Source organism: Dermacentor andersoni, chromosome 4 (genome assembly GCF_023375885.2).
Source record: "Dermacentor andersoni chromosome 4, qqDerAnde1_hic_scaffold, whole genome shotgun sequence".
NCBI lineage: Eukaryota > Metazoa > Arthropoda > Arachnida > Ixodida > Ixodidae > Dermacentor > Dermacentor andersoni.
The window spans coordinates 128,088,769-128,112,325 of NC_092817.1; the positions used below are offsets into that span (position 1 = coordinate 128,088,769).

Below are 23,557 nucleotides of genomic sequence, written 5' to 3' on the forward strand. Positions count from 1 at the left end.
AACACTTCCCTGAGGTACACCTCGCGATACCGCCCTTTCGGTGCTTGTGGTACTTCCTAACCGCACTTGAATTTTACGATCACTGATAAATGAGTGAATGAATCGCAGAAGATAGCCCTGTACGCCCATGGCCTGCAAACTATTTAGTATTGAGCTCTGAAGGACGCTATCATAAGCCTTTGATACGTCTAGGAAAATAACTAGTGTTGAAAGACCGAAAGCTCTATGATGTTCAATATGGCTTATCAAGTCCAAGACGCTATCTTGCGCGCTTAAACCTGTTCGGAATCCAGTCATGCATGTTGGTAGAGCCCTTCTATCTTCGAGCCACCAAGATAAACGTTTACTTGCCAGCTTCTCCATGAGCTTAGCCACGCACGACGTCAGTGATACAGGACGATACGAGGCCAAGTCTGTCATTTCTTTGCCGGGCTTCAGCACTGGGACAACACAAGCCACCTTCCATGAAGGAGGAACGTCGCCAGTCTCCCACCCTCGATTGAGATAGCTTAGGAGCATCTTCCGGTGTTCCAGAGGTAGGTTCTGCATCATCTGATTGGTGATGCCGTCAGGACCTGGTGCACATCGACGCCGCAGGCTGCTGAGTGCTGTCTGTAGCTCTCGAAGTGTAAACGGGGCGTCCATCACAGACGTAGATGTTGCAGGCGGAGCGCAGGGATGAATTCCTGAACTTGCACTTACAAATGCATCTGCAAATTCCTCTGCCAAGCACACGAGAGGTTTCTGCTTGCGCAGTGCAAGCGCTTCGAAAGGTTTTCTAGGACGAGAATCACCAGCAAGACTGCCAATGACTCGCCAAATTCTCGTCATCGGTGAGAAAACCGTCAAGCTAGCGCAGAAGGACGCCCACTGCGACCTACAGAGCTTGTTCGTATGGCGTCGAATGGCAGAGTTAAGCCTATTGAAGGTCGTCTTCAAGGATCTGTCGTCCTTCTTCCGCATCAGTTGTCGCTCCGCCCTTCTGCGCGCTGCGCAAAGGTTCCTGAGTTTTAAATCTGGAGTCGGAAAATGATTAGGCAACTTGACCGCTGTGGTAGCAGCCATCTTACCAGAAATCATTTTGTCAATCACATCACCAGAAACATATGCAAGTTTCTCCCTGTATTTGTCCCAATTAACAACATGGCTAATTTTAGAGTCGCGCATGTGGAAGTCGGCAGTAAACACAAAAATTGGATAGTGATCACTTCCCATGCGGTCAGCTGCAGTTGACCACTTCACGCGGACGTCAGATGAATGCAAGGTTAGGTCTATAGATGTGGCTGAGGCTGGAGGCCGGAAGAAAGTGGGACTTCCGTCATTGGCCACGCACAAGTCCAAACTATCGATAACTTCTACAAGTTTGCGTCCGCGGGAATCTGTGTTCCTGTCACCCCAGAGAGAGTGATGGGCGTTGAAGTCCCCGCAGATAATTCGGGGCGCTGGACAACGGTCACAAAGTTGCTGCAGAAACAAGTCCATTGCTACCTCCTTCCGCGGAGACACGTATACGGATGCAACAGAAAGAGTTCGGAAGCCAAGACGTATCCTCACAGCCGCTACCTCAATACTATCGGTGCAAAGCTCGGTGACGTTTAAAGCCACATGAGGAATCTCTCTTCGTATGTAAAGGGCGGCACTTCCCGCGGGAAATGACTTTATGCTGCAATTCTTATGGGCGACATATCCAGTCAGAGATCTCCCGCTTGGTAGGCCAGCCTCCGAGAGGGCCAATACTGGAACACACGTATCTTTCAGAAATAAATTAGGTTCTGCTAATCGACTTATAATCCCAGCGCAGTTCCATTGCATAATAAACGGCACTTTTCGGTGATTTTTAGTTGCACGAGGTTGAAGAAGACTAGCCATATTATAAGGTAAAGGTCGCTGCGAAGATGGTAATCATTGACTCAAAGGAAAGAACGAGCTGTAGAAAGTTCTTTAAGGTGCCAGTCTGCATTGCCTGAACATATGAACGCAGGACTTCAAACAAAACTCGCAGAAGGTCGGACAGGTCCTGATTTTTGAGCTCCTTATTTTGCTGTACGCACTGCCTCACAACTTCAACAAAAGTTGCGGACTGGGACCCACTCTTGGCCATTGCAGCTGGTTTCTTCATCCCTTTTGAGGCGAGGGAATGTCCTCCATGTTGTCGAGTCTGGCTGTGATCTGGTCGCTGAGGAACTTGGACACTTTTTGCTGCAGCAGATCGAACAACCGACTCACCCACAGATGATTTTGCCGTCTTGCTAGGCTCAGGTCGCTCACTGACGTTGCTTGTTACCATGCTACGAACTTCCGACTCTAACGCAGGGAACTCAACTTCCGAATCTAACGCCGGGAACTCGTCACTTCCAGGTATCCGCTTCTCAGTAGGTTGTGGTTTGGGACCACTAATAAAGGACACTCGGCGGTGTAAGGCGCTTACACGGAAGGGGCAGCCACCGAAACTCGCTGGATGGTCACCACCACAATTAGCGCAAGCAAAATCTGCCTTGCAGGCTTTGTAATCGTGGGCGCCACCGCATCGTTTGCAACGCTGATCTTTGATGCAAACTTTGGCTACATGCCCAAAGCGTTGGCACCTAAAGCATCGGGGAGGAGGTTCAACGAATTCTTTGACTGCATGCTTGGTAAAACCGAGGTCAATTTTTTCGGGGCGCTCGGTGTTGGGAGCAAACGTTATCACAACTGAAGTAGTAGGTTTCGCTGCCCATTCTTTTTCTTGAGTCTCCACCCGGCGCATCAGACGTTTCACGTGCAGAACACCTTGCGGTTTCAAGTAGTCCAGAAGGTCGCTTTCCGAATACCACACTGGTACTCCCCTAATAACACATGTGTTAGTCATGTAGGAGTGGGGCAGCCGGGCTTTAACTCTTATATCACCAATTTGAGAGCACCGGAGAAGAATGTCAACTTGCTCTTCCGTTGCGATATCTAAATAAAGAGCACCTTGCGTTGTGAAGCGGCTGCGAATCGGGGCAGATCCCAGCAGTACTTTAATGGCTTCGAAGAGCCTGATAGGGTTCCGCTCTCTCAAATCAACACCTTTCTCTGTTGGCAAAACTACCACTGGGACTCCGACCGTTCTTTGCTTGCGATGACTCACCACCTTGAAGTCGTTATCCACTTCCGCCATATAAGCCACTTCGTCAGGGTCGACGATAGTTGTGTCGTCCCCACTGAGCGATGATGACGCAGTGGCCTGCTTATCGTCCCTGATGTTTGGCAGCTCCACACCTTGCGACGCCATGGCCGCCTCCGCCACGCTGGCTTCCTTCGGATGGCGCTGTCCCTTTAAAGATGCCGGCGCCGGAGCAGCCGTACCCTTCCCATAGGGACAGTACCGCCTTAAAGATGCGGCCGTCTTCCCAGGATATAAATAACTCACTTAATGAATAGCAAAACCTATGAAAACATTACAGAGCTGAGGTGACAACAGATCGAACAGCGTCGTCCCAGCCAGGCAGATTTCTGTTGGATGTTTACCTTAGACTGGATGACAGGCCATTTACGGAAGCGAAGATCTTGGGGGCCTGGCCTCATAGTTCATTGGCCCAGAAAGCAGTTCGAGCGCTTTTTCGCTACCTGAGGGCAACAGACTTGAGTGCCAGACTGTAGACATCCTACACCTAGGTTCTCTCTCTCCCTCTTTCACTCCCCATTCCCCTCCCCACGTGTAGGGTAGCAAACTGGACTCAGTCTAGTTAACCTCCCTGCCTTTCTGTCTTCCCTTCTCTCTCTCTCTCTCTCTTACCTTTGATTGAATAGAAAAGTGTTGTGCTAAAGACTGCACAAAAAGAAATGTTACCTCTTTTGGCAAAGGTACGTGATTTGGAGTTAGCATATTGCAGAAGTACATTTGCAAGAGTAACATTTGAAAGAGTAAAAGCATGAAAGCGGTACAAGCCACTGCAATGGTGTCTTCCACTGGTCTCGCGGTTGTGCTTGGCCTATCTAGCCGTGCAAGCCACCATAGTAGTGGCTTGCTCCGCTAGACAGTCCCAGTATAGTAGCTGGACATCCATGTAATGGGAAGTAAATTTCTAGACTAATCAAAATAGTAACTTGGCCTCCTTGAGTGGTAGAGTACTAATTATTTATTAGCGTTTAACTTTCCGTATTAACAGAATTTTCCAATCGGGAAGCGGCAGGGCCGAGCTCCGCGCCCTTTCTTATCACGCGAACGTTTTAACGTCCTCCTGAGTCTAAGTAGACTGGCAATTTTACACTTCAACCCCATCGCAGTAGTACCGCCACGGCAGGAAGTTGATCCCACGACCTTCATGCGTGGCACATAAGACCATAACTACTTAGTCACCGCCACTCTTTGATTTAACAATAATTAGGAGGGGAAAAAAAAGGCTAGCAAACGCGCTAGGCATGAGGTGATTATATTTGTGCATCGAAGGAACTAAGTTTCTCGCATCACGCTACATAGTTCATTGCTCCATGCCGTTTATTTGTTGTGAAGAGCATCTAATATTTGTTGAATGGATTGTTACGGCTCTAAGTGAAATTAAATGTCGACGAGTAAGAAGTGTGGCCCAAAACTCAAGAGGCAATGGATCACTCGACATGGTAAAACTTTGCAACAGAGCTCCCGTGCATATGTAAATGTTTTGTTTCTCATGGACTCTCTCGACGATGTGGGTGCTTTCTTTTTTTTTTCGATAGCGCCGCAAACCTGACATAGCTGAAAAAAAGAATAATGTGCTGATCACGCATTTATGGATGGGATAAAGACGTCGCGAAAAAGTTAAGACTTGTGTGATGGAGTGGATGAGGAGCTCAACGTCTAAGAACGTGGTAAGTTAGTTGCGATGAAGTTACTTCTTTATTGATTGATCAAGCAGCGCAGCAGACTGTGAACACAGGCGGCCTCTAGCGTTCGCGTCGAGAGCTTTATGTTTATTTATTTCCCATTTCGCGAATTCTCTTTAATAATAACGAGGGCCGAAGAAAATAAAGTCCGTTGTCACGCTCGCGTGCGTGTAATATAGCTCCAGCGGTCTTTCATATTTCTCTCTCTTTTCTTTTTGTCCGACAAAATAGATTACTAGCGAAGTGTGGAAGGCTCCAGAGGGATTTTTTTTTACAGAAAACAAAGCTCGCCTAATGCTTCGACTAAACCCTTTTTCACTTATCAGTCTTCGTCTTCCGACATCGTTACCGCAGAAGCGGGTCATCAGCAAAGTCATAAAGTTCCGCAATAGCTTTCGGGGCGCATGACTTGCACATTTTCCGCATCAAAATGTTAATTCAGTTCAGTATCACGCTCGATGAATATATATATATATATATATATATATATATATATATATATATATATATATATATCCGCAGACAGGTTTAAAGCAGTATTTTCCCCCTTCTAGAGTCCGTTCGATTTATTCCCACGAAAACCCCCTTAATTTCTAGTTCTTTTTTTATATTTTCCATTACAAAAGTCATTATCAGTTATTTTTCCAGAACAACCCCATCCGAATATTCTCCGAAGGACAGTCAAGGATTTAGCGGAAAAACTTGCTAATTAGTTGCACGTAAAGTACATCGTATGTCATTCTGATAGGTCACCGTTTTTCGAGACAGGGCAATCACTTGTTGGGAGGGGGGGTATACCAGCGAGTCAACGAACTCCTTCTTGGTTGCTGGCTTGTCATATTGATTAAGTCATCGAGTCATTCATCTATAGAATGATTTATTGATCGATAGGGATATTGGAAAATGCCAGCAACAAATGCGTCGCCAGCCTTCTCCAGAGACCGCCTCTATGTGTCGGCCAACCGCCTCAGCAGAATATTTGCGAGTGATGAATGGAACACGGACTTACAGTGAGCTAAGCCTCTCCTGGCCAGGCTGTCTTTGCGTCTTCGCATTTATTCTGCCCCCACCTGCGGAGTTTTTTTTTCTTTCTTTTTGTTTCGATCAGCCGCAACAGTGTCGACCTAGCGCCTAAAGGGCTCGTCGCCTTGATAACGTTCTCACTATACAACGAAGTTTCAAAATTGATATAGGGCCCACGATGGGAGGGGAGGTGGCAATGGTGTTTTAACGCTAAACCGACAAGGTGGTAGAGAAAGGCCAATAAACGAAAGCTGTAGCTCGAGTCCAACCCATTTCCCTATTCGAATACACGTAAAACGCAGGAGAGCTCGTATCAGACAACCGTTGGACCGATCTGAATTAATTTGATTGCATCTGAGAAAGGGAGCTTAATTCCAACAAATATAGGAAGCAGAATTTTGATTTAGGGCCTCGTACTTCTTTACTAATGTTGCTGGAAATTGGCAAGTAAGAAAAGCAACAACAACGACAACTGAAGCACAAAGTTTACAATCCTGTAACTTTTCACAAAAAATAGACATCGCAGTTCGGTAAATTACATACGATGGGGAATCTGAAGTGGATAAATTTCATATCTGAGTTTACAGCTTACATGGAAGCTTTACAATGCTTACAAGGGCTTTACAAATGTCCCAATAAAGAATGAGCTGTACATTTTTTACAGGGGGGCGTATTAAATCATATTTTTTTCCTTGTTAGGTGGCCCGATAGAGGCAGTTCCGGAATTCTGCTATTGTTAATTATGACTGAATCACAGAATTGAAAACGTGGTACTCCAGGTTTTTTCCATATCGCTATTTTCAAAAATATTTGATAAGTAATGTGGCTGCCTAGACAGAAAAATAACTTTCCTACGGCCACCAGAATTTAACATTTTCTTTTAGTTGCAACAAATCTCATCAATATGGGTGCAGTACCGCAGATAAAAACGGTTTGTCCGTTCCCATGTATTTAGTTGGATACGAGCTCCCAAGCTCCGCTTCCTCGTAACCTGAAGCTGTACAACCGACCCGCTCAGACGCAAAATCGAGGCTGGCGCGAATAAAAATAAAAATAAAGAAAACAGGACTACGTTAAGGGTAGTGCCCATTTCATTGCAATGGACTTGCGCTCAGTGTAGGAATAATACTGAGTGTTTGAGAAATAATAACGCCAGGCAAACCATGACTGTTCTTGATAAACCGCTGGCTTGTTGACGAGCAAGTTTTACACTGAAGTAGCACTGTGTAGTGAGCTTATTTCAGTACCAGGTGGGCCGGCATTTCTTACCGTTTATGCAGACGATAAATTCAAGTGGATGTCGTCTGCTGCGACGAAACTCAAAACCCGTAGATTCCGCTTCCGCTGCAACAGAACGGTGGCATTCGCCGCTCCCAGCCAGAGCTATGTACATTGCATGCACTGTGGTTCACCGCAGCGTTGACAGAGAGCGCCATCATTCCGTTGCGGCATTATCAGCGGTGGTATCCTTCTAGAAAATGCCAACATGAGATTTATTGTGAACGAAACTGGTAAGTCGTGCCTGGAAGCGTGGTGCTGAACGAAACTTATTGCGGAATGGTACCTCTGAATAAAATTCAAGTGTGAACGAGCCAGCGGTCTAGCAGAAAGGAATACCCAGCGTTAGTATTTGTGGAGAACTCAACATGGTGTTACAACTCGCCACCGACGCTTTGCCATGGCCGAATTGCGTCCACAGACTTGTGACGCGGGAAGCGAGGGGGCTGTCGAATATGCTGAAAATGGAAATTCAGGGCACTAGTGTCTGTGTTCTTTTTCGCATCAAACAGGCTTTAGACGATCTTGAAGGAGGCTTTGCAAGCTCTGCATAAAGTTATATAACCGTTCTATGAATCTGTGATCTTCGTCCTTTACCATATTGCACACTCAGAGCGTAGACGAATACAGTTTCAAAAAGAGAAATAACAAAGATATGGGATTGGAGGAATGTGTGTCCGAATAGCTTCAGTGACAACAGGAAATAAAGGAACTAATGAGCGAGAGGAGAACATTAAGGGGAGTCAAAACGTGCGTGTAAGAACAAAAGAAGACTGAGGTTTCATTTGACAGCAAATAACGTCTGCTGCACAGTGCGTCTTTGTCGTCGTCTTCATTATTCATGCTGTGAGCCCGACATAGAGATCTCTTTCGAAACGGATCCTTCAATCCACGCGAGTGTGCTTTGATTCTTTGCAATCACACAATGCAAGGAAAGCAAGTTGTCGCGCATTCTAACCACATGAGACACGTCCTCCATTGAATGTGTCGCGCTGACTGGTCGTGTTGCAACACATTCTTAGAAAATTGCGAGCTCGGAGGAAACTATCGAGTGACTTCATGCTGTAAATTGAAACGCCCTATAGTTTGCGTCATTCAGCACGGGTCAGCACAGATTCCTGCACAGAAGCACCAAATGTTTGTGCCAGGATAACCTGGACTAATGAAATGCGTGTTGCAATAAGCAGAATTCGCGCCTACAATCTCGCGCCTACTTAGTGAGCCGGGTTCAGTCAGAATTCCTGTAGAGACCAGATTAGCTTCACTATAAATAAATATGAATACAGTATTGTCATATTGATATACGTATGTGATATACGCGTCATATGATATTGACACATGTATCATTGCTATATATTGGCAAATATTGTATAGCCTGATACATGCTATACACTGTATTCATTTATTCATGTTTAACAGTTTGTCACTAGTATCTGCACCTTACGGGGTACAGACTCCGCCAAGCCAAATCTTCGAGCTTTAACCTGTACTCTAGACATCTGTAACTCTTGATGTCAAAACAAAGTTGATTTGACCTTTGATTTGACCGCGATGTGATTTGACGCGACCGTGACATCACGGTCGCGTTTTATTTAGCTGCCGCCTTACCTCACGTTTTCGTAACAGTGGATGTAGATCTTGTGAAACTGAGAAGTGAAGAATTTCCGGTGGTCTTCTTCGTTCGATATGTCCTTGATGATCTCTTGCGCCACAAATCGGGGAAGCAGGGACAGCAACAAGCTCTCCTGCGATGAGAGAGAGAAGTCGGTGAGCACATGCCCTTTCTAGAATGCCGCAAGTACATTCCAAACTAGCGTGACACTATGAGCCCGTACGCACGGATCTCTAAAAGATCGGCACGCTAAAAGCCGCACTGGCTATTGGAAAAGGGGCAGACAAGGTTGGTATTAAGTGCGCTCACAACCTATGCACGAGAAATGAAGAGATGACTTGCCGGAATGACCGAGGCTGTGTTTTGGATGCCTCGCATCTCTTCCACTGCGTTTTCAATTGTCTTTTGTAGTTTAAAGATGAGCGTAAATAACCATCTCTAGTCCTCGTACTTCGTTCAACTTTTGACAGAGCCTCTCTACGTTCCTACTGTACGTGGCGAGAGCAGCAAAACTGTCTGCGGCCTATGCAGTAGCATAATGCGTTGCACGCAACGCTAACGGCAGTCACTTGTGAAAACATCTAACGAGTGAACGACATCCCAAAACGTGAGTAAACACCCCTTGAGCATAAATGGCGAACTCTTTCTTTTTATGTAGAGAAGGTTGCACCGACACATTACTAACGTCACCACACCTTCCTCTGCTACGATGATCGACAAACTTGAAAGTAAAGTGTGCCACCCACCCCTACGATGGTGGTCGCAGAAACCAAAACGCGAACGGAGGAAAAAAAAAAAGCTAAATCTGAACGAGTCTTTAACGAGAAGTGCTCGACTTAGCGTCCGGAGCGCGCTGGCGGTAGCATCAAATTAACGTTCGTGCATAATTAAAGTACCGCGCGGGCAGTTGATGACGTAGGAGCGAGCGAGCAAAGAAGCCCTTAGAAGTGCTCGCGCCATCGTAAGTCGGCACGGCGGCCTGCTTCCGCAGTGAAGGTACATTAGACGGGAAGACGGGAAGTAGATGAGGATAAAAGGGAACAGCGGCGCAGCTCGCAGCCGGCAGGCGCAGAGAAGTCCCTTAGCTTGACCGGCTAAGTGCTTTTCGGGAATGCTAATTTCTCGGTCCGCGAGAGGAGCTTTCGCTTCGAGCGACACGGGCGAGCAGGGCGCCACCGTATGCTGACACGACTGAAAACGACAGAGACGACGGCTCTGGGAGGCATAGTGGGGGTCGCGTTTCGAGCATTCCGCGGCTCCGGGGAAACAGTGGAAGTATTTAGAAGCACGTCGCTGGAATCCGAGGCGCGAATTGGTGGCCCAGGGCTGACGAATAAAAAAAATACAAATTGCTGAAAGACAATCTGCCTGTAAACCTGTCAGCTTGTATTTGGTAGCACGCGTATTAGGCAGCACACCTGCTCTAACTACGAGAGATGTGAAACTTAACGTACGTGGAGATCACGTTGTTAGTACCTAGCTATATAAAGAAAAATTGACCATTTAGGCGCTAGATTACAGAATAGTGATCTGTTCTGTAACAGAACAGAACTGTTCTCTAATCTGTTTTGTAAGCAGGGTAACCGGCACTTTTCACCCCACAGTCAGAAGTAGGGGGGAGGGGGAAGTACGTCGTTTGCCCCCTCCTCCCCTCCCACCCCACTACTTTTCAAAGCGGGAAATGTCGCCTGCAGACTGTCAAATAAAAGAAACCAGCTGAAGCCAGTAATGTTCTTTTATTGCTTGTGGCCTGCTTCTGCAACGAGGATTGCCTTTCGTTCTTCGCAGTGAGATCAATTACAGTTTATGCAAACATGATGATGGTAACTTGGTGTATTTGACAAAATTGAGAATTCCTTGGGGCCGGCTAATGATCTCTGAAAACGCAACTACGCTGCCATATTTACTTGAGAGCAGGTGGACAGGTTCGATGAAAGCATAATTTAGAGATCACCATAACTGATTCATAATAATATAGGGTAATTAAACAAATAGCTGTCACTGACGCTTATGCAACCTTTTCCTTTCAATGGGTAACAGAACAGTAGTCCACAATGCCGAACGCGCGCGCGCGCGCACACACACGCACACACACACACACACACACACACGCACGCACACACACACTTTTATGTAGCACGTACTGAGTAACAGAAAGCTGTACCGGAAATTTTGATGTTGCTCTTCAATTTTCTCATTGACACTTTTAATCTAAGTGTAGCGGCGCGCCCTGAGCGCGCTGCCGACTGCAACGACAGCACCGCGTTGCGCAAGAAGAGCGAAATAAAGACAGATTGCACCTCTGATCCTTCCTCCCATTCCCACTCGCCTTCCTAGAACAGCCCACGTCCTCATCCACAAAGCAAGAGCTAAGGCATCTATTACACCGGATGTCCTGAGCAAGTGGAGAAGAACAGAAGTGGAATGCCCCAACTGCCCTGCGGTCAACGTCGATCTTAAACATCTGATCTGGTCCTGTCCTGCCACAGCCACCCTTAGGGACAAGCACACCCGACCTCTAAAGGTGGCATCGTACGAAGACTGGGTCGCACCTCAAGCAGATGCCAGCAGAAGAATCAACGCTTTGCTCACCTTTGCGAAGGAGGCAGGCATCCTTCCTTTCACCTAACCCCCACCCCTATCTTAGGCCACGGGCCATCCCTTCTAATAAAAGTTTCAATCAATCTGCGTTCGTAGCGTGTTGACGTGCGTTCCACCGCTCGTATGTACGCGGCTGTCAATAGGCGTCGTATATCGCGACCGCTATAGCTTGGTGACCTGGACGTGAGTACGTGATGGCTACGAACACAAGTTCCACGTCGGCGGACAACGGTACTCAACAGCGACCGCAGTCAACGGTGAGCAACGAGAACCATTCCATCGCCATCGGCATGGAAGCGGTCTAAAACGTGCAGGTGCGTCTACCGCCATTCAGGCTGAAGAATCCGGCAGTATGGTTTGATCAAGTGGAAGCGCTCTTCGACTATCGCCGCATCACTGCACAGCGCGCAAAATGCCTTCACGTAGTTTCTACACTACCATGTGAAGTTGCGAACGAATTCGACGACTTGCTGAGCCTTCCACACACAACCCAACCATACGACCATTTCAAGACGACTGTTCTGACGCGCAAAACGGTTTCGGAACGCAGCCGTTCGCAGCAACTTCTTAACACGGAGGAGCTAGGAGCTAATCTCTCTCTCTCTCTCCAAGAGAGAGAGAGAGAGAGAGATAGGTTGGGTTGGGTTGGGGGGGGGGGGGGCTCCCGCAACCTCCCTTTCCTCTCTCTCTCTCTCTCTCTCCGAAGAAAGAGAAGAAAGGGGGAAGGGGGGTAGTGAGTGAGTGAGTGAGTGAGCGAGCCAGGGCCAGAAGGGGCACTCCAAATATATATATATATATATATATATATATATATATATATATAAACGAGAAGAAACAGGGTTAACGGAGGGGCCCGTTTTTATTAGTCATATCATAAGAAGTCAACAAACACTGATACCAAGGACAACATAGGGGAAATTACTTGTGCTTAATAAATGAAATAACGAAACGATATTTAATGGAAATGAAAGTGGATGGAAAAACAACTTGCCGCAGATGGGGAAAGATCCCACAACAATGCGAGGTTGTGAAATTTTCTCAAAGTGTATTCAAAGTATTCGGTGACAGTGACCGATTGTGATTGTCTGTCTATGCTCCTTCCTTTCCTTATCTCTACTTTGTTACCACTTTACCTCCCCTCCCCTCTCTCCCCAGCGTAGGGTAGCCAACCGGATCTCTTTCTCTGGTTAACCTCCCTGCCTTTCCCCTTTCCTCTCTCTCTCTCTCTCTTTTCTCAAAGTGTCAAATGGACCTCGGATGTATCGCGAATGAGCAACATCACATCGTTCTCAACGACAACGTTCCAGTTCACAGACCACCGTATCGCTGCTACCCGGCAGACAACGCGGAAATCTTCAGGCAAGTGGAACCTCTCCTAAAGCAAGGCGTAGTGTACCTTCTTTGTCACCGAACGCGGCACATGTTACTGTTGCAGAGAAGAAAGGCGAAGGTTCTATTCGCCTATGCATTGATTACCGCAAGTTTAATGCCATCATTGTGCCCAACTACCAACCTATTCCACCATGCATCGACGATGTGCTGGACTGCCTGGGAAGAGAAGATATTTTTCTAGATTAGGCATTACATCAGGCTATTGGCATGTAGAAATGCAGCCAGACGAAATTCCGAAAACAGCTTTCGTTACGCCAAACGGTCATTACGAGTGGCTCGCGTGGTCTTTTGGTTTGAGGAATGTCCCAGCTACATTTGAAAGAGCTGTCAAATCAGTCATAAGAAAACATAACTTGAAAAATGTCGTTAATTGCTTTGATAATATCGTAGTTTTCTCCCACACATTTTCTCAACATTTAAAGCATCCCCGAGCTTTCGAACTCTCGAACTCGCAAGCTCTCAAACTCCTGTTACTGCAACAGACATATCATAACCATATACGTATTTATACCGATGGTTGGACCTCACCTACCAGCATAACTGCTGCGTTCGTTGTTCCAGCTAAGCAGGCTACAGTTAAATCCAAAGTGTCACTCATAGCTACATCTACAGCGGCAGAACTTGCGGCCCTCCATGCCGCTATGACCTACGTCACCAAAGAGTCGGCACAGAAATGGTTCATATATTGTGACTCTAAGGCAGCTCTTCAAAGTATCAAGTCTGCCTTACATCAGAGAACATACGAGTGGATATTCGAGATCAAAGAAGTATACCACCATGCTCTAGAAGCAGGGTGCAACATAATCTTTCAGTGGATTCCTGCTCACTGTGGCATCGTCAGCAACGACTTTGCTGAGAGGGCTGTCCGGTCTGCTCCCGAAGACACCCAGACGCGCCCAATACATTTGGTGAGGACGGACTATGCCAGGGAACTTTGTCTGCTTGCACGGAAAAGGCCACAAGCTCTCTGGAGTTCAAGTGCCTTCAAATGCCGATTCCCCGCCGTGGTTCCTCAGTGGCTATAGTGTTGGGCTGCTGAGCACGAGGTCGCGGGATCGAATCCCGGCCACAGCGACCGCATTTCGATGGGGCAAAATGCTAAAACACCCGTGTACTTAGATTTAGGTGCATGTTAAAGAACACCAGGTGGTCGAAATTTCAAGAGACCTCCACTACGGCGTGCCGCATAATCAGAAAGTGGTTTTGGGGCGTAAAACCCCATAATTAAAAAAAAATTGCCGATTGCATAAGCTGGACCGTTTGCTATGTCTACAACTGCCATCTAGCCTTTCCGGCGGCGAAACAAACTTACTGTGGCGCTTGTGGTGGGGAGTGGCGTTCACAAACGCTCACTCCTATCATATGGGAATGGCCGATAGCCCAATGTTCGACTGCTGTAGGCGCGAGGAAACCATCGAGAACCTATTGTATATCTGTCCTCGCTACGATGTACAACGACTCTATCTCAGGACAACTTTAAACCGACTGTTCTCTGAGTCAAAAATATTCGGACCATGGCCACACCTGTCATTGGCACAAAAAGCGACTCGTGCACTAGTACCCTACTTGAAGTGCACTGGTTCAAGAGACCGCTTACGGTTTAAGGCCCTGTGCATCGTCCCATGTGCACTCCGTGCTCCCTCTCTCTCTCTTTCTGTTCCCCCTTTCCCTTACCCTCAATGTAATGTAACAAACCGGACGGTCGTCTGGTTACCCTCCCTGCCTTTTATCTCCTTCATTTCTCTCTCTCTCTTTCTCTTTCTCTCTCTCTCAGAACTGAAAACGTCAAACTGAAGCTGAAAGAAATGCCACTTTGGCATAAATTCTATTGACTATCTCGGTCAGAGCGTGTCTCACAGCACCATATCGCCTAAACGAAGCAATGTAGAAGCAATATTTGGAATTCCCAAAACCAAGATGTCCGAAAAAGCTGCAGCATTTTCGAGTTAACATCAACCTTTACTGACAATATATTCCTCATTTCAGCGACATAGTTTTCCGACTTACGAAGTTACTGGATGACACCCCATGGGAATGGGATGTCCAGTCCGAATAAGCTTTTGAGGAAATGAACAGACGTCTGACCGAAGAACCAATTTTCAGAATACATTCCTGCCAGAAACCTTCGATAATTCAGTGCGACGCGTAGAACGTAAATCGATGCAGTCTGAAAAACAAGGAGACCATGAAAGCAAGGAACATCCGGTTGCTTATGACTCGCGCAAACTTCTGAAGCACAAGTTAAACGATGCCATAACTGCGCTTGAATGCCTAGCCATACTCGCTGCTGTTGACAAGTGCCACTGCTACTTCCACGGCAAACCACTGACTATCGTCACCGACCACGCTGCCTTACAATGGTTGGAAAACGTGAAAAACCCACACGGTCCCCTGTTTCGATGGTCCTTGGATTTTTAGTGTATGACGCCAACATTCGACACAAAAATTGTAGCAAAAACATCGCAGCAGATGCATTTTATCGAAGTACAGTGGTTCAACTCTTTTCTTTACCAGAACTTCAAGGTCACCAGAAGGACCACCCGCAATGCAAATACACTGCTGAAAATGACGTCACCGTTGTCACACAGAAAGGAATTAGCAAAGTTTACCTTGCTCACAAACTTCGACTGGACTTTCTGCAGAAAGCACACGACATGTTCGGTCATGTGGGGGCAAAGAAAACTCTAGGGTTGTTGTCACCTCATTATTATTGGCCAGAAACCATCAGAACTTAAGGAGCTTCAGACGAGAGACTTCTTCAGCCAGTGTAAATAAACCCTGCTAGAACCTTCTGTCCCAACTAAGGACTAATGTCAGTTACACGTAGAGTCCTTAATGTGGAGTTGTCAGAACCTACAGATGACTCCTTCAGCTGCCGTAAACAGTGTGCAATGTTATTAGATGAAATGTTCTACTAGCTCCAAGCAATACGAGAATTGAGAAAGCAACATGCCATTTCAACCCGATTCGCCTGATGCCTCAGATAAACTACGTTAGAACGAGTTGCCGTTACCATTTAAGGTAACTAAATATTTATTTCTATATAGTCGTTTTAACCACAACAAGTAAATAATTTATGGTTTTACTGCTACTAATCGCTTTTCGTCTCACTGTGAACCGAGTATGAGCATTGCTTACTGCGAATTATTATTATTATTATTATTATTATTGGCTATGAAAACATACAAACCAATGCGAATCAATGTGTGCGCACTACAAGCAAGCAGCGTGGGTTAAACGTATACAAAAGCAAAGGGCTAATGTAGAGATTTTTCTCTGGTCTATACTAATGATAACAACAATAAGTATTGCGCTAGATATATTATCACCATGTCAAAATGAGTGTGTAGAACAACCGCCACTTTGATGAAAGACTTCAGTTTCTCAACCGAATAACGAGAAAACTTATACTGTATCATAGCGACTGGGCTTGGCGCACATTTTTTTTTCTTTTGATGGGCCGTCAGGGATTTCTGGCAGACTGTCGTCAAGCAAAGAACACAGCATCTGTACACATGGCTGACAGGTCCATAATAGTGGCGACAATATGTGACGCAGTATTTCAAGCTGAAATTTACTTTATCGAAACATCCGTACTTTTACGCGCTCATGCACGACTGATCTTAGTGCAAGATTGATGGGGGAAGGCGGGGGGGGGGGGGGGGGGGAGCGAAGCGTTCAATAAGCGCGCAATATTCTTAGTTCAGGTTCTATGCGCTACCTCTATGATGTTTTTCTTTTCAATAACTATACTTATAACTTTACATGTGACCTTAGTAACATGAGAAGACGGGCAATGAAGGACATCAAATTGGCGCGTAAAGTGAGCATACGTTCCAATCCGACTGGCTTTTCCGAAAACGCACTATGATAAATCGTGAAACCGTCAGCTTACCTGCTTTTTGATCTCTTTCTCCGTGCGGTAGCGAGTCTCGATGGACCGCCTCGTTTCCAAGAAAGCGTTTCGTTGCGCTCTGTCTGTCAAATACTTTGTGTACATGCTGACAAAGTTGATGCAGAGGTACAAGCAGGAATTCGTCAGAATCTGCAAAGCGATAAGAAGAGGGAAAAACAACAAAATTACACTGTTCGTGGGCTAAAATCTAAAACGAAAAAAAAGAAAATCTACACCTGTTATGCAAACTTGCTCTTTACAACCAACAATGCCACGCCCTTCATCTGCGCTTACGGTCTTCAGCGAATGAATACAACGCATTATTAACCGACATCTACATATAGCGCGTATAATTGACCAAATTGTTACTAAACCTAGTCACGCTATCTAAAGAAATTCGCATAATCACGGCTATCCACGCGAATAGTTAAAACGTAGGCATTGTGGCCTGCTTCTGGAAGTGCCGGAACTTTCCCAGTTATTTTTTTTTCCTTACCGTTCTGTAATTACGAGAGGGCGTGCCACAGATAACTCGCTCGCAGCAAATGATGCGATGTGGGTTAAGCTTTCAATGTGAAAGCACATAACGTTATTTTGTCCCCTGCATGCGCCGGGAATCACAGTGTCACTTCACGTGACCTCTACACACGTATCGCTTCTAATGCTATACAATAACCCCTGAAGTACGAGCCATATGTGTGAAAAAGTGTTACCCATGTATTTAAAAAGGCACATCGGTTTTCAGTCAGAGGCACGCTGACCTGCCGTAAATTATATCGAGCAGTGAATTTTTTTCTCAAATGGAATGAAATGAGCGCTTTCGGATGTGGTTAGCAAAACATTGAGCGCCATTTTTCTGCACTTGCTGCAGGAACAGCCAATTTTTATTCGTCTATTGCCCTGCTGTGCAGAAGTTCTTTTGGAGCAACCTTAAGTCGTTAAGCAACCCAACCAAGACGAGTAACTAGTTCTAACAAGCCAAACATCACAGTGACAATGTCAGAAACTCTTCATGGACTGTTACAGGTTAGTATGCAGTTGTCAGGTTTAATAATTACCGTATTTCAGTTTGTTATATATTAGTCTGTTACGTCTGGCTCACATGGCATATCTTTGCATAAGCTTTACTGCAGGCCGCGGTTGCGTGATTGCTTATATCATTGTCTAAAGCCATTTTCCGTAACTGCGCCTTATTAACAATTTTGTTTATTGTGTTGCATTCGGCTTATCTGAAACACGTTGCGCGATCTTTGTATTTAACGGGCAGCGCTATAAGCAAACAATAAACAAGCATATTTTGTGGCCACAATGGCACCGACCAATATTGTTCGTTTGTTTGTCTGTTTCTGTGTCTATATAGGATAAATGAGCATGAAAAGTTATTTACGAGCCCATTTATATAGTGCCATATCATGTCAGAACTACTTAATGCACGTGTGCTACAAGCAAGAGTGTTTGTAGCTGATAGCCTGTCATAATAAACGCGCGGTTCGTTCGTGCACAAAAAGGAATAAAACGCGTGCACTTGACTGCAGCAATACATTTTTCTTTCTTGCATCCCACATTGGCGTAGCTCTGCAGACCGCGTCTGAAATTATGTACTAAAAATACGTAGTTCACGGGCATGTCACGAAAAGAGATAACGATATTTGTCAGAATGTCGTCTTCTCATCTATTACTGACCTACTTTCAGAATAAGCTGTAGCGCGGCCTTGTCAGAATGAAAAATATTGGGAGCAATGCTTCGCACTTGCTATATAATTGCGTAAGTTTGCCTTGCTTTCTTTTTCTTTTCTTTTCCAGGTAAGCTGCAGGTAATACACCGCCCTTATGTTGCACGAGCTTCTAATATATAGTTCTTTAGAAAAAAGATGGTGTGTGTGCGTGTGTAACCAATGACGAATTTTGAATGACCAATCCGTTCGTAATAGTTCTTACTTTATGCATTGGTGCACATTTGGCTCAGCTTCGAAATTCCTCTATCTTTACGTCTTTGTATGTGTACGCTCTCGGAAGTTTGTTTCCTCTATCTATCTTGCGTCATTTCTGACATGCAATTTTTCGTATGTCATGCAAACACCGCACATAATTTAACTTATTGTGCACTGTGTTGTCACATGTTCGGCAATTGTTGTTGTTGTTACTATTATTATTACTATATTATTATTATTATTATTATTATTATTATTATTAGTAGTAGTAGTAGTAGTAGTAGTAGTAGTAGTAGTAGTAGTAGTAGTAGTAGTAGTAGTAGTAGTAGTAGTTGTAGTAGTTACTGGGATTAGTATAGTAGTAATAGTAGTAGTTGCATGTCGCTGCTGCTGCTCTGCTGATGTCGTCGTCCCTGTTGTGAAACGTGCTTTCAATGTCCCACTGAATACGTGACAAATGAATGACGCCGTCTGATTACGCTCCAGCGACTTCCTATAAACACAGGACCGAACTGCGAAAGTCCGCTCACCGCAGCGAGTGACAGACGATGTACAAGACAAGCGGCAGACCGACGTGCAACTGCATACACATGCAGAGGGACACCAGGAGCACCAAAAATTAAAATATATATATATATATATATATATATATATATATATATATATATATATATATATATATATATATATATATATATATATATATATATATATATAGGGCCGTCGAGCACTTCCTACGCCGGAAACAGCGAGCGCTCGCCGAACAACTCGAAGCACGTCGTCCCCGAGCCCGCGTTTTCCTGCAGCCACACTGACGGTCAGGCTCACGTTCGCGCGAGAAGGGTGGAAAGGGGGAAGAGGCCCTACCATGCGCTCGAAGACGGGCTGGTCGAGCTCGGCGCGGTAGACGCTGCTGACGACGAGGTTGACGACCGAGGCGAGCACGCCGCACACGATGCACCACTTGAGCGGCAGCGGCAGCATCGCGTAGGTCACGAACACGGTGAACATCACGTGCCACACCGTGTCGCCGGACACGTCGCCGCCCGGCTCGAAGCGCAGCTCTCCGGAAGTCACGCCGAAGTTGCCGTTGCCTGCGACATGGACACAGACGGGAGCAGGGTTAAGCGGGGAACGAAAAAAAAAGCCAAAAACAAAACGGTATTGCATAGGCGTCAGATGAGCGAAGGCTGCAACGCTAACCATGGTTGTTCCCGGTTGTTATCATGCGCGTGGGGGAGGGAAAAAGAGGAAAGAAAGACACGAAGGGACTAGGAGAGCGAGTGCGTGCTCACGTTCGGATGAGTGCGCACTCACTAATAGTCAGCAGAGCTCGGACAGTCCAGCTTCCTGCAAGGAGCTTTTTAGCGTTTCAGTGTCCTGTCGCGTACTATGCTACTCTGATATGAAAGATACAGCGAGTACGCGCACACATGCACCGACGGCTCCGTCCTACCGAACGGCTAAACCGCAGCTGTAGCCATGCCAATGAAAGCCACGGCCATCAATCACTGGATGACATCGACAGTCTCAGAACTTGCTGCCCTTCGTGTCGCACTGGGCTTCTTTGAAGGCGAACATTAACGCAAATGGTATTTTTTTTTTCGGCTCGGAGGCGGCGCTGCAGAGTTTATGGTCAGCATTGCGTCGGGGCCCACATCAACAAATGACATTTGATATTGCAGAGGCAATACGCCACTTAACCGAGAAGGGAGACCTCATCATAAAAATTAGTGGTTACACCAAGCCATTGTGGCATTGTCCGTCATCGATGTGCCGACGAAAAGACTCGCTCGGCCCACGGAGAAGCCCAGTCTTCATTGATCCCGCTTTCAAAGACGGATGCTGCAAGAAGGCTTCGCCTATTTGGCCGCCTACACACACTATCTGGTTGGAACGGGCACAATCTCAGAAATACACGACTGGACCCTGAATTAAGTCTCAAGGTAGCGTCAGGATCGCCCCGAAGAGACGCTGCAGTGAAGCATAAACCATCAGCCATATTCTGTGCCAGCACCCACAGTGTTGGGCACAGAGACGCTTACTTACTGCCGTGCTCGACAAGTTCGACGGCTGTTAAAAAAGAACTGTGTCAAAAACTGTTAAATTATTTTTGTGCTTTCTGCGATTTACAGGGCTCGGTGAACACTTAAGTAATTGTTTTTTTTTCTCTCTCTCTCTAATCCTCCCTTCTTTCTAACCGCCTCTTTGCGCAACCCACGTGCAGAGTAGCGAACCGGAGATTTGCTTCTGGTTGACCTCCCTGCCTTTCCTTTCTCTTTCTCTTTCTCACTTGCTCATACTAGCGTTCTTCGGTCAACATAGATGAAATGTGTGCTGAAAGGCAGACAGGTTAAGCAGAGGTAGCTCTCGCTCGCTCGCTACCCTGTACGGGGGAAAGGAGTGAGGGCACACAAACAGAGCAGAAGAGCATAAACGAAATAAACCGCACTAAGAACCCAAAGTTTCTCGACGTCTATTGTGCCCGTAAACTCTGTGAACGTGAGCGGCGGATATATTGCTTTCTTCGAGGAGTCACATTAGGGGGACTTTCGACGCTTTCAATACGTTAAATAACAACGTGACGAGAAAGAAAAGGAATAAGGTCGCACCCAGTTGTCTGCCATACAATGGGGGAGATCGAGAAGCGGGCAGAAAGGCAAAAAGTAACTGGAGAAGGAAAGCGATAACAAACGCGCGCGCACAACAGCGTTCACCGCGCAATGAGAGGTGGAGGCACAGTTCAGTCGTCACGGCCCTCGTGTCCTGCATTTACTTCTTCGTCCCATGCGTTTGCGCAGAATTTTCGTGACCGTGAGTCGTCCTCGAAAAGTGCCACAATGCTCTTGTGGCCATCTGCGTGGGTGACGGTCGAGTCCACGGACCCAGACTCCCAGGATGTCTTTTTTTTTCTTTCTTTCTGCGGACACTCTGTCACCCAGTAGGCTTAAAACGGCACACAGTGTTTCATATTCAAAAGGGAAGCAGATTAGGATATTTTTGATGTTCGTGTAGTAATCACAGGAGCTACAAGATTGCACTTTCAGCCATGACTATGCGGAGACTGTAGACGTTCGTAAAGGTGAGGACGAACCACAAGCGACGCAGTACGATTGTGTCGCATCGAGACAGTCCAGGCGGTAGTTGCAGGCGCAACGAAAGGTCAAGGACGTGCTATCGGGAATTGGCCCAATCCGTTGCTTTTTTCTTACTTTAATTTATTTTACTGGCATTCTGCACATTAGCGCTCAGGACATGCGGGCTAGCCTACTTAAAATAATAAATTCACTTGTAGGACACGTCGACATCCTGGGTGATGCCGGCCACGCCTTTTTATTTGAGAGTTTGACAGATATTAGAGACAGCAGCAATAGGCCAGCTTTCAGGATACAAAAATAACACAAATGGCGTTAAATAAATAACGGATAGCATTCAGGCATGATTCAGGGAAGCTTCAAACAAGCATACTTCACAGAGTAAACTATTCCATGTACAGACCAAGTCGGAACACATGCACTTACAATTTACTAGATATGGCTTGTCCTAAACTGGTTACGTACAATGTGCAGCGCCTAATTCTGACCTTCCTCGACTAGGCAGGCCATTTCTAGAAAACGGTTATAACAAAATTAACAATTCGGCAGTACCCATCTCACGAGGACTGTCGATGTACGGTAATGCGCGTTTAGCATATAACCACTACAGCGACACAACGTATTGCCACTGTCGAAATGAGGTATGTTCCTCTTTCACGCTTCCCTTAAAACACTCCGCGCCATCTAGCGGTGCCGCCACGAAGCCTGGGCGTGAACTCAGAATTTCATGGCGCATGGGTGCGTGCGAACGCATAAAAACGCGTCACGCGGCAAATCGGAGTTCCCTCGCGCTTCTTTCCGGACAAGCTGCGCCGTCCAGCGGTGCTGCCGAGAAGTCCGCGCGTGGCATCTGCGGTAAAACGCGTAGTGTGCCGGTGCTTGCGAACGCTGAGAATTCTTTGCTGGCTTGTCGCACACACAGTGGCACACATTCAGTGACCCCGAGTTGGCGAGAGTTTCACTGAAGAGCGCCACCTGCAGAATGAATTGATGGCACAACCTGCTAAAGACTTGGCGCGAAAGCCATTCATTGAAAAGCGGTAAGCGTGGTATAAAAAAATTCACGCAGAGACTGCTCTGGGAGTTATTGTCCAAGTATGCGTAAGTGTTGTGCCACTTGCTCATCTCCACGCAGCTCGGTGTCATTGTCAGTGTTATGGAACTTGATCCGGCGACTACAAACGGCAGCGCTGCGGCGACACGAACTGGTAAGGACGGCGCTGCAATGAGCATTGGTGACCCTAGCAATCTACTGCAGGTGGCGGCGCTAGGTGCGCTGATGGCGTTCCGATGATTATAAGCCGTTTACGATTTTTAGCACCTTATCCATCTATGTCGAACAATTATGAACCGTGACCAAACGCCCTCGGGCGGCGGCACCACGGCGCGGACCGTGCCTTGAAAGCGACCTGCGATGCCGACAAAGAGTACCGACTGCTGATAGCTTCGCGTGCTGTGTTATCGTCACTTACTTAGATTTCAAGTTAAACGCGCGGGCCTGTATCCTGAAAGCAATCTGCGAAAGTGGCTGAGTGCGGCATGTGCTGAGATCTCCGTGAGCGCTGTGTTCTCGCCGCTTCGTTGGCGTTGAAGCGAGAGGCAGCATGAAGGTGAATTCGCTCGCTGCCGCAGGCGTTATCCTGAAAGCGGTCGTCTAACGAGACGCGCGGACGGACCGACGGCCGCACGGTTTTCTCATTGGGTAAGCGTAGAAATGCTTACGAATTTAAAGGTGCATTTGTAGCGCAGCCTGCTAAAGTGTCCGGTCGCTGTCCTTGAAGAACCCTTGTGACGGGGGTTCGATTGCGCTCAGAGCCGGAGAAATTGAAAATGTCTTTTTTGGCGTTGCAGAGCGCCACGTTACCAGTGACACATACCCAGTTACCCAAGTTGGCTTCGCGGAGCT

General features: G+C 46.6%; 1 protein-coding gene across 2 annotated transcripts in view; it reads right to left on the reverse strand.

Moving 5' to 3' along the window:
• Positions 1-23,557, reverse strand: part of LOC126537632 (adenylate cyclase type 8-like) — a 618,168-nt gene that overhangs the window by 87,429 nt on the left and 507,182 nt on the right. For both annotated transcript variants that reach the window (XM_050184787.3, XM_072287919.1), the window contains exons 4-6: positions 19,424-19,650; positions 16,626-16,775; positions 8,734-8,870 (exon numbers count right to left, since the gene is read on the reverse strand). In XM_050184787.3, the coding sequence (XP_050040744.2) occupies positions 8,734-8,870; positions 16,626-16,775; positions 19,424-19,650 (514 nt within the window). The remainder of the gene's footprint in view (positions 1-8,733; positions 8,871-16,625; positions 16,776-19,423; positions 19,651-23,557) is intronic.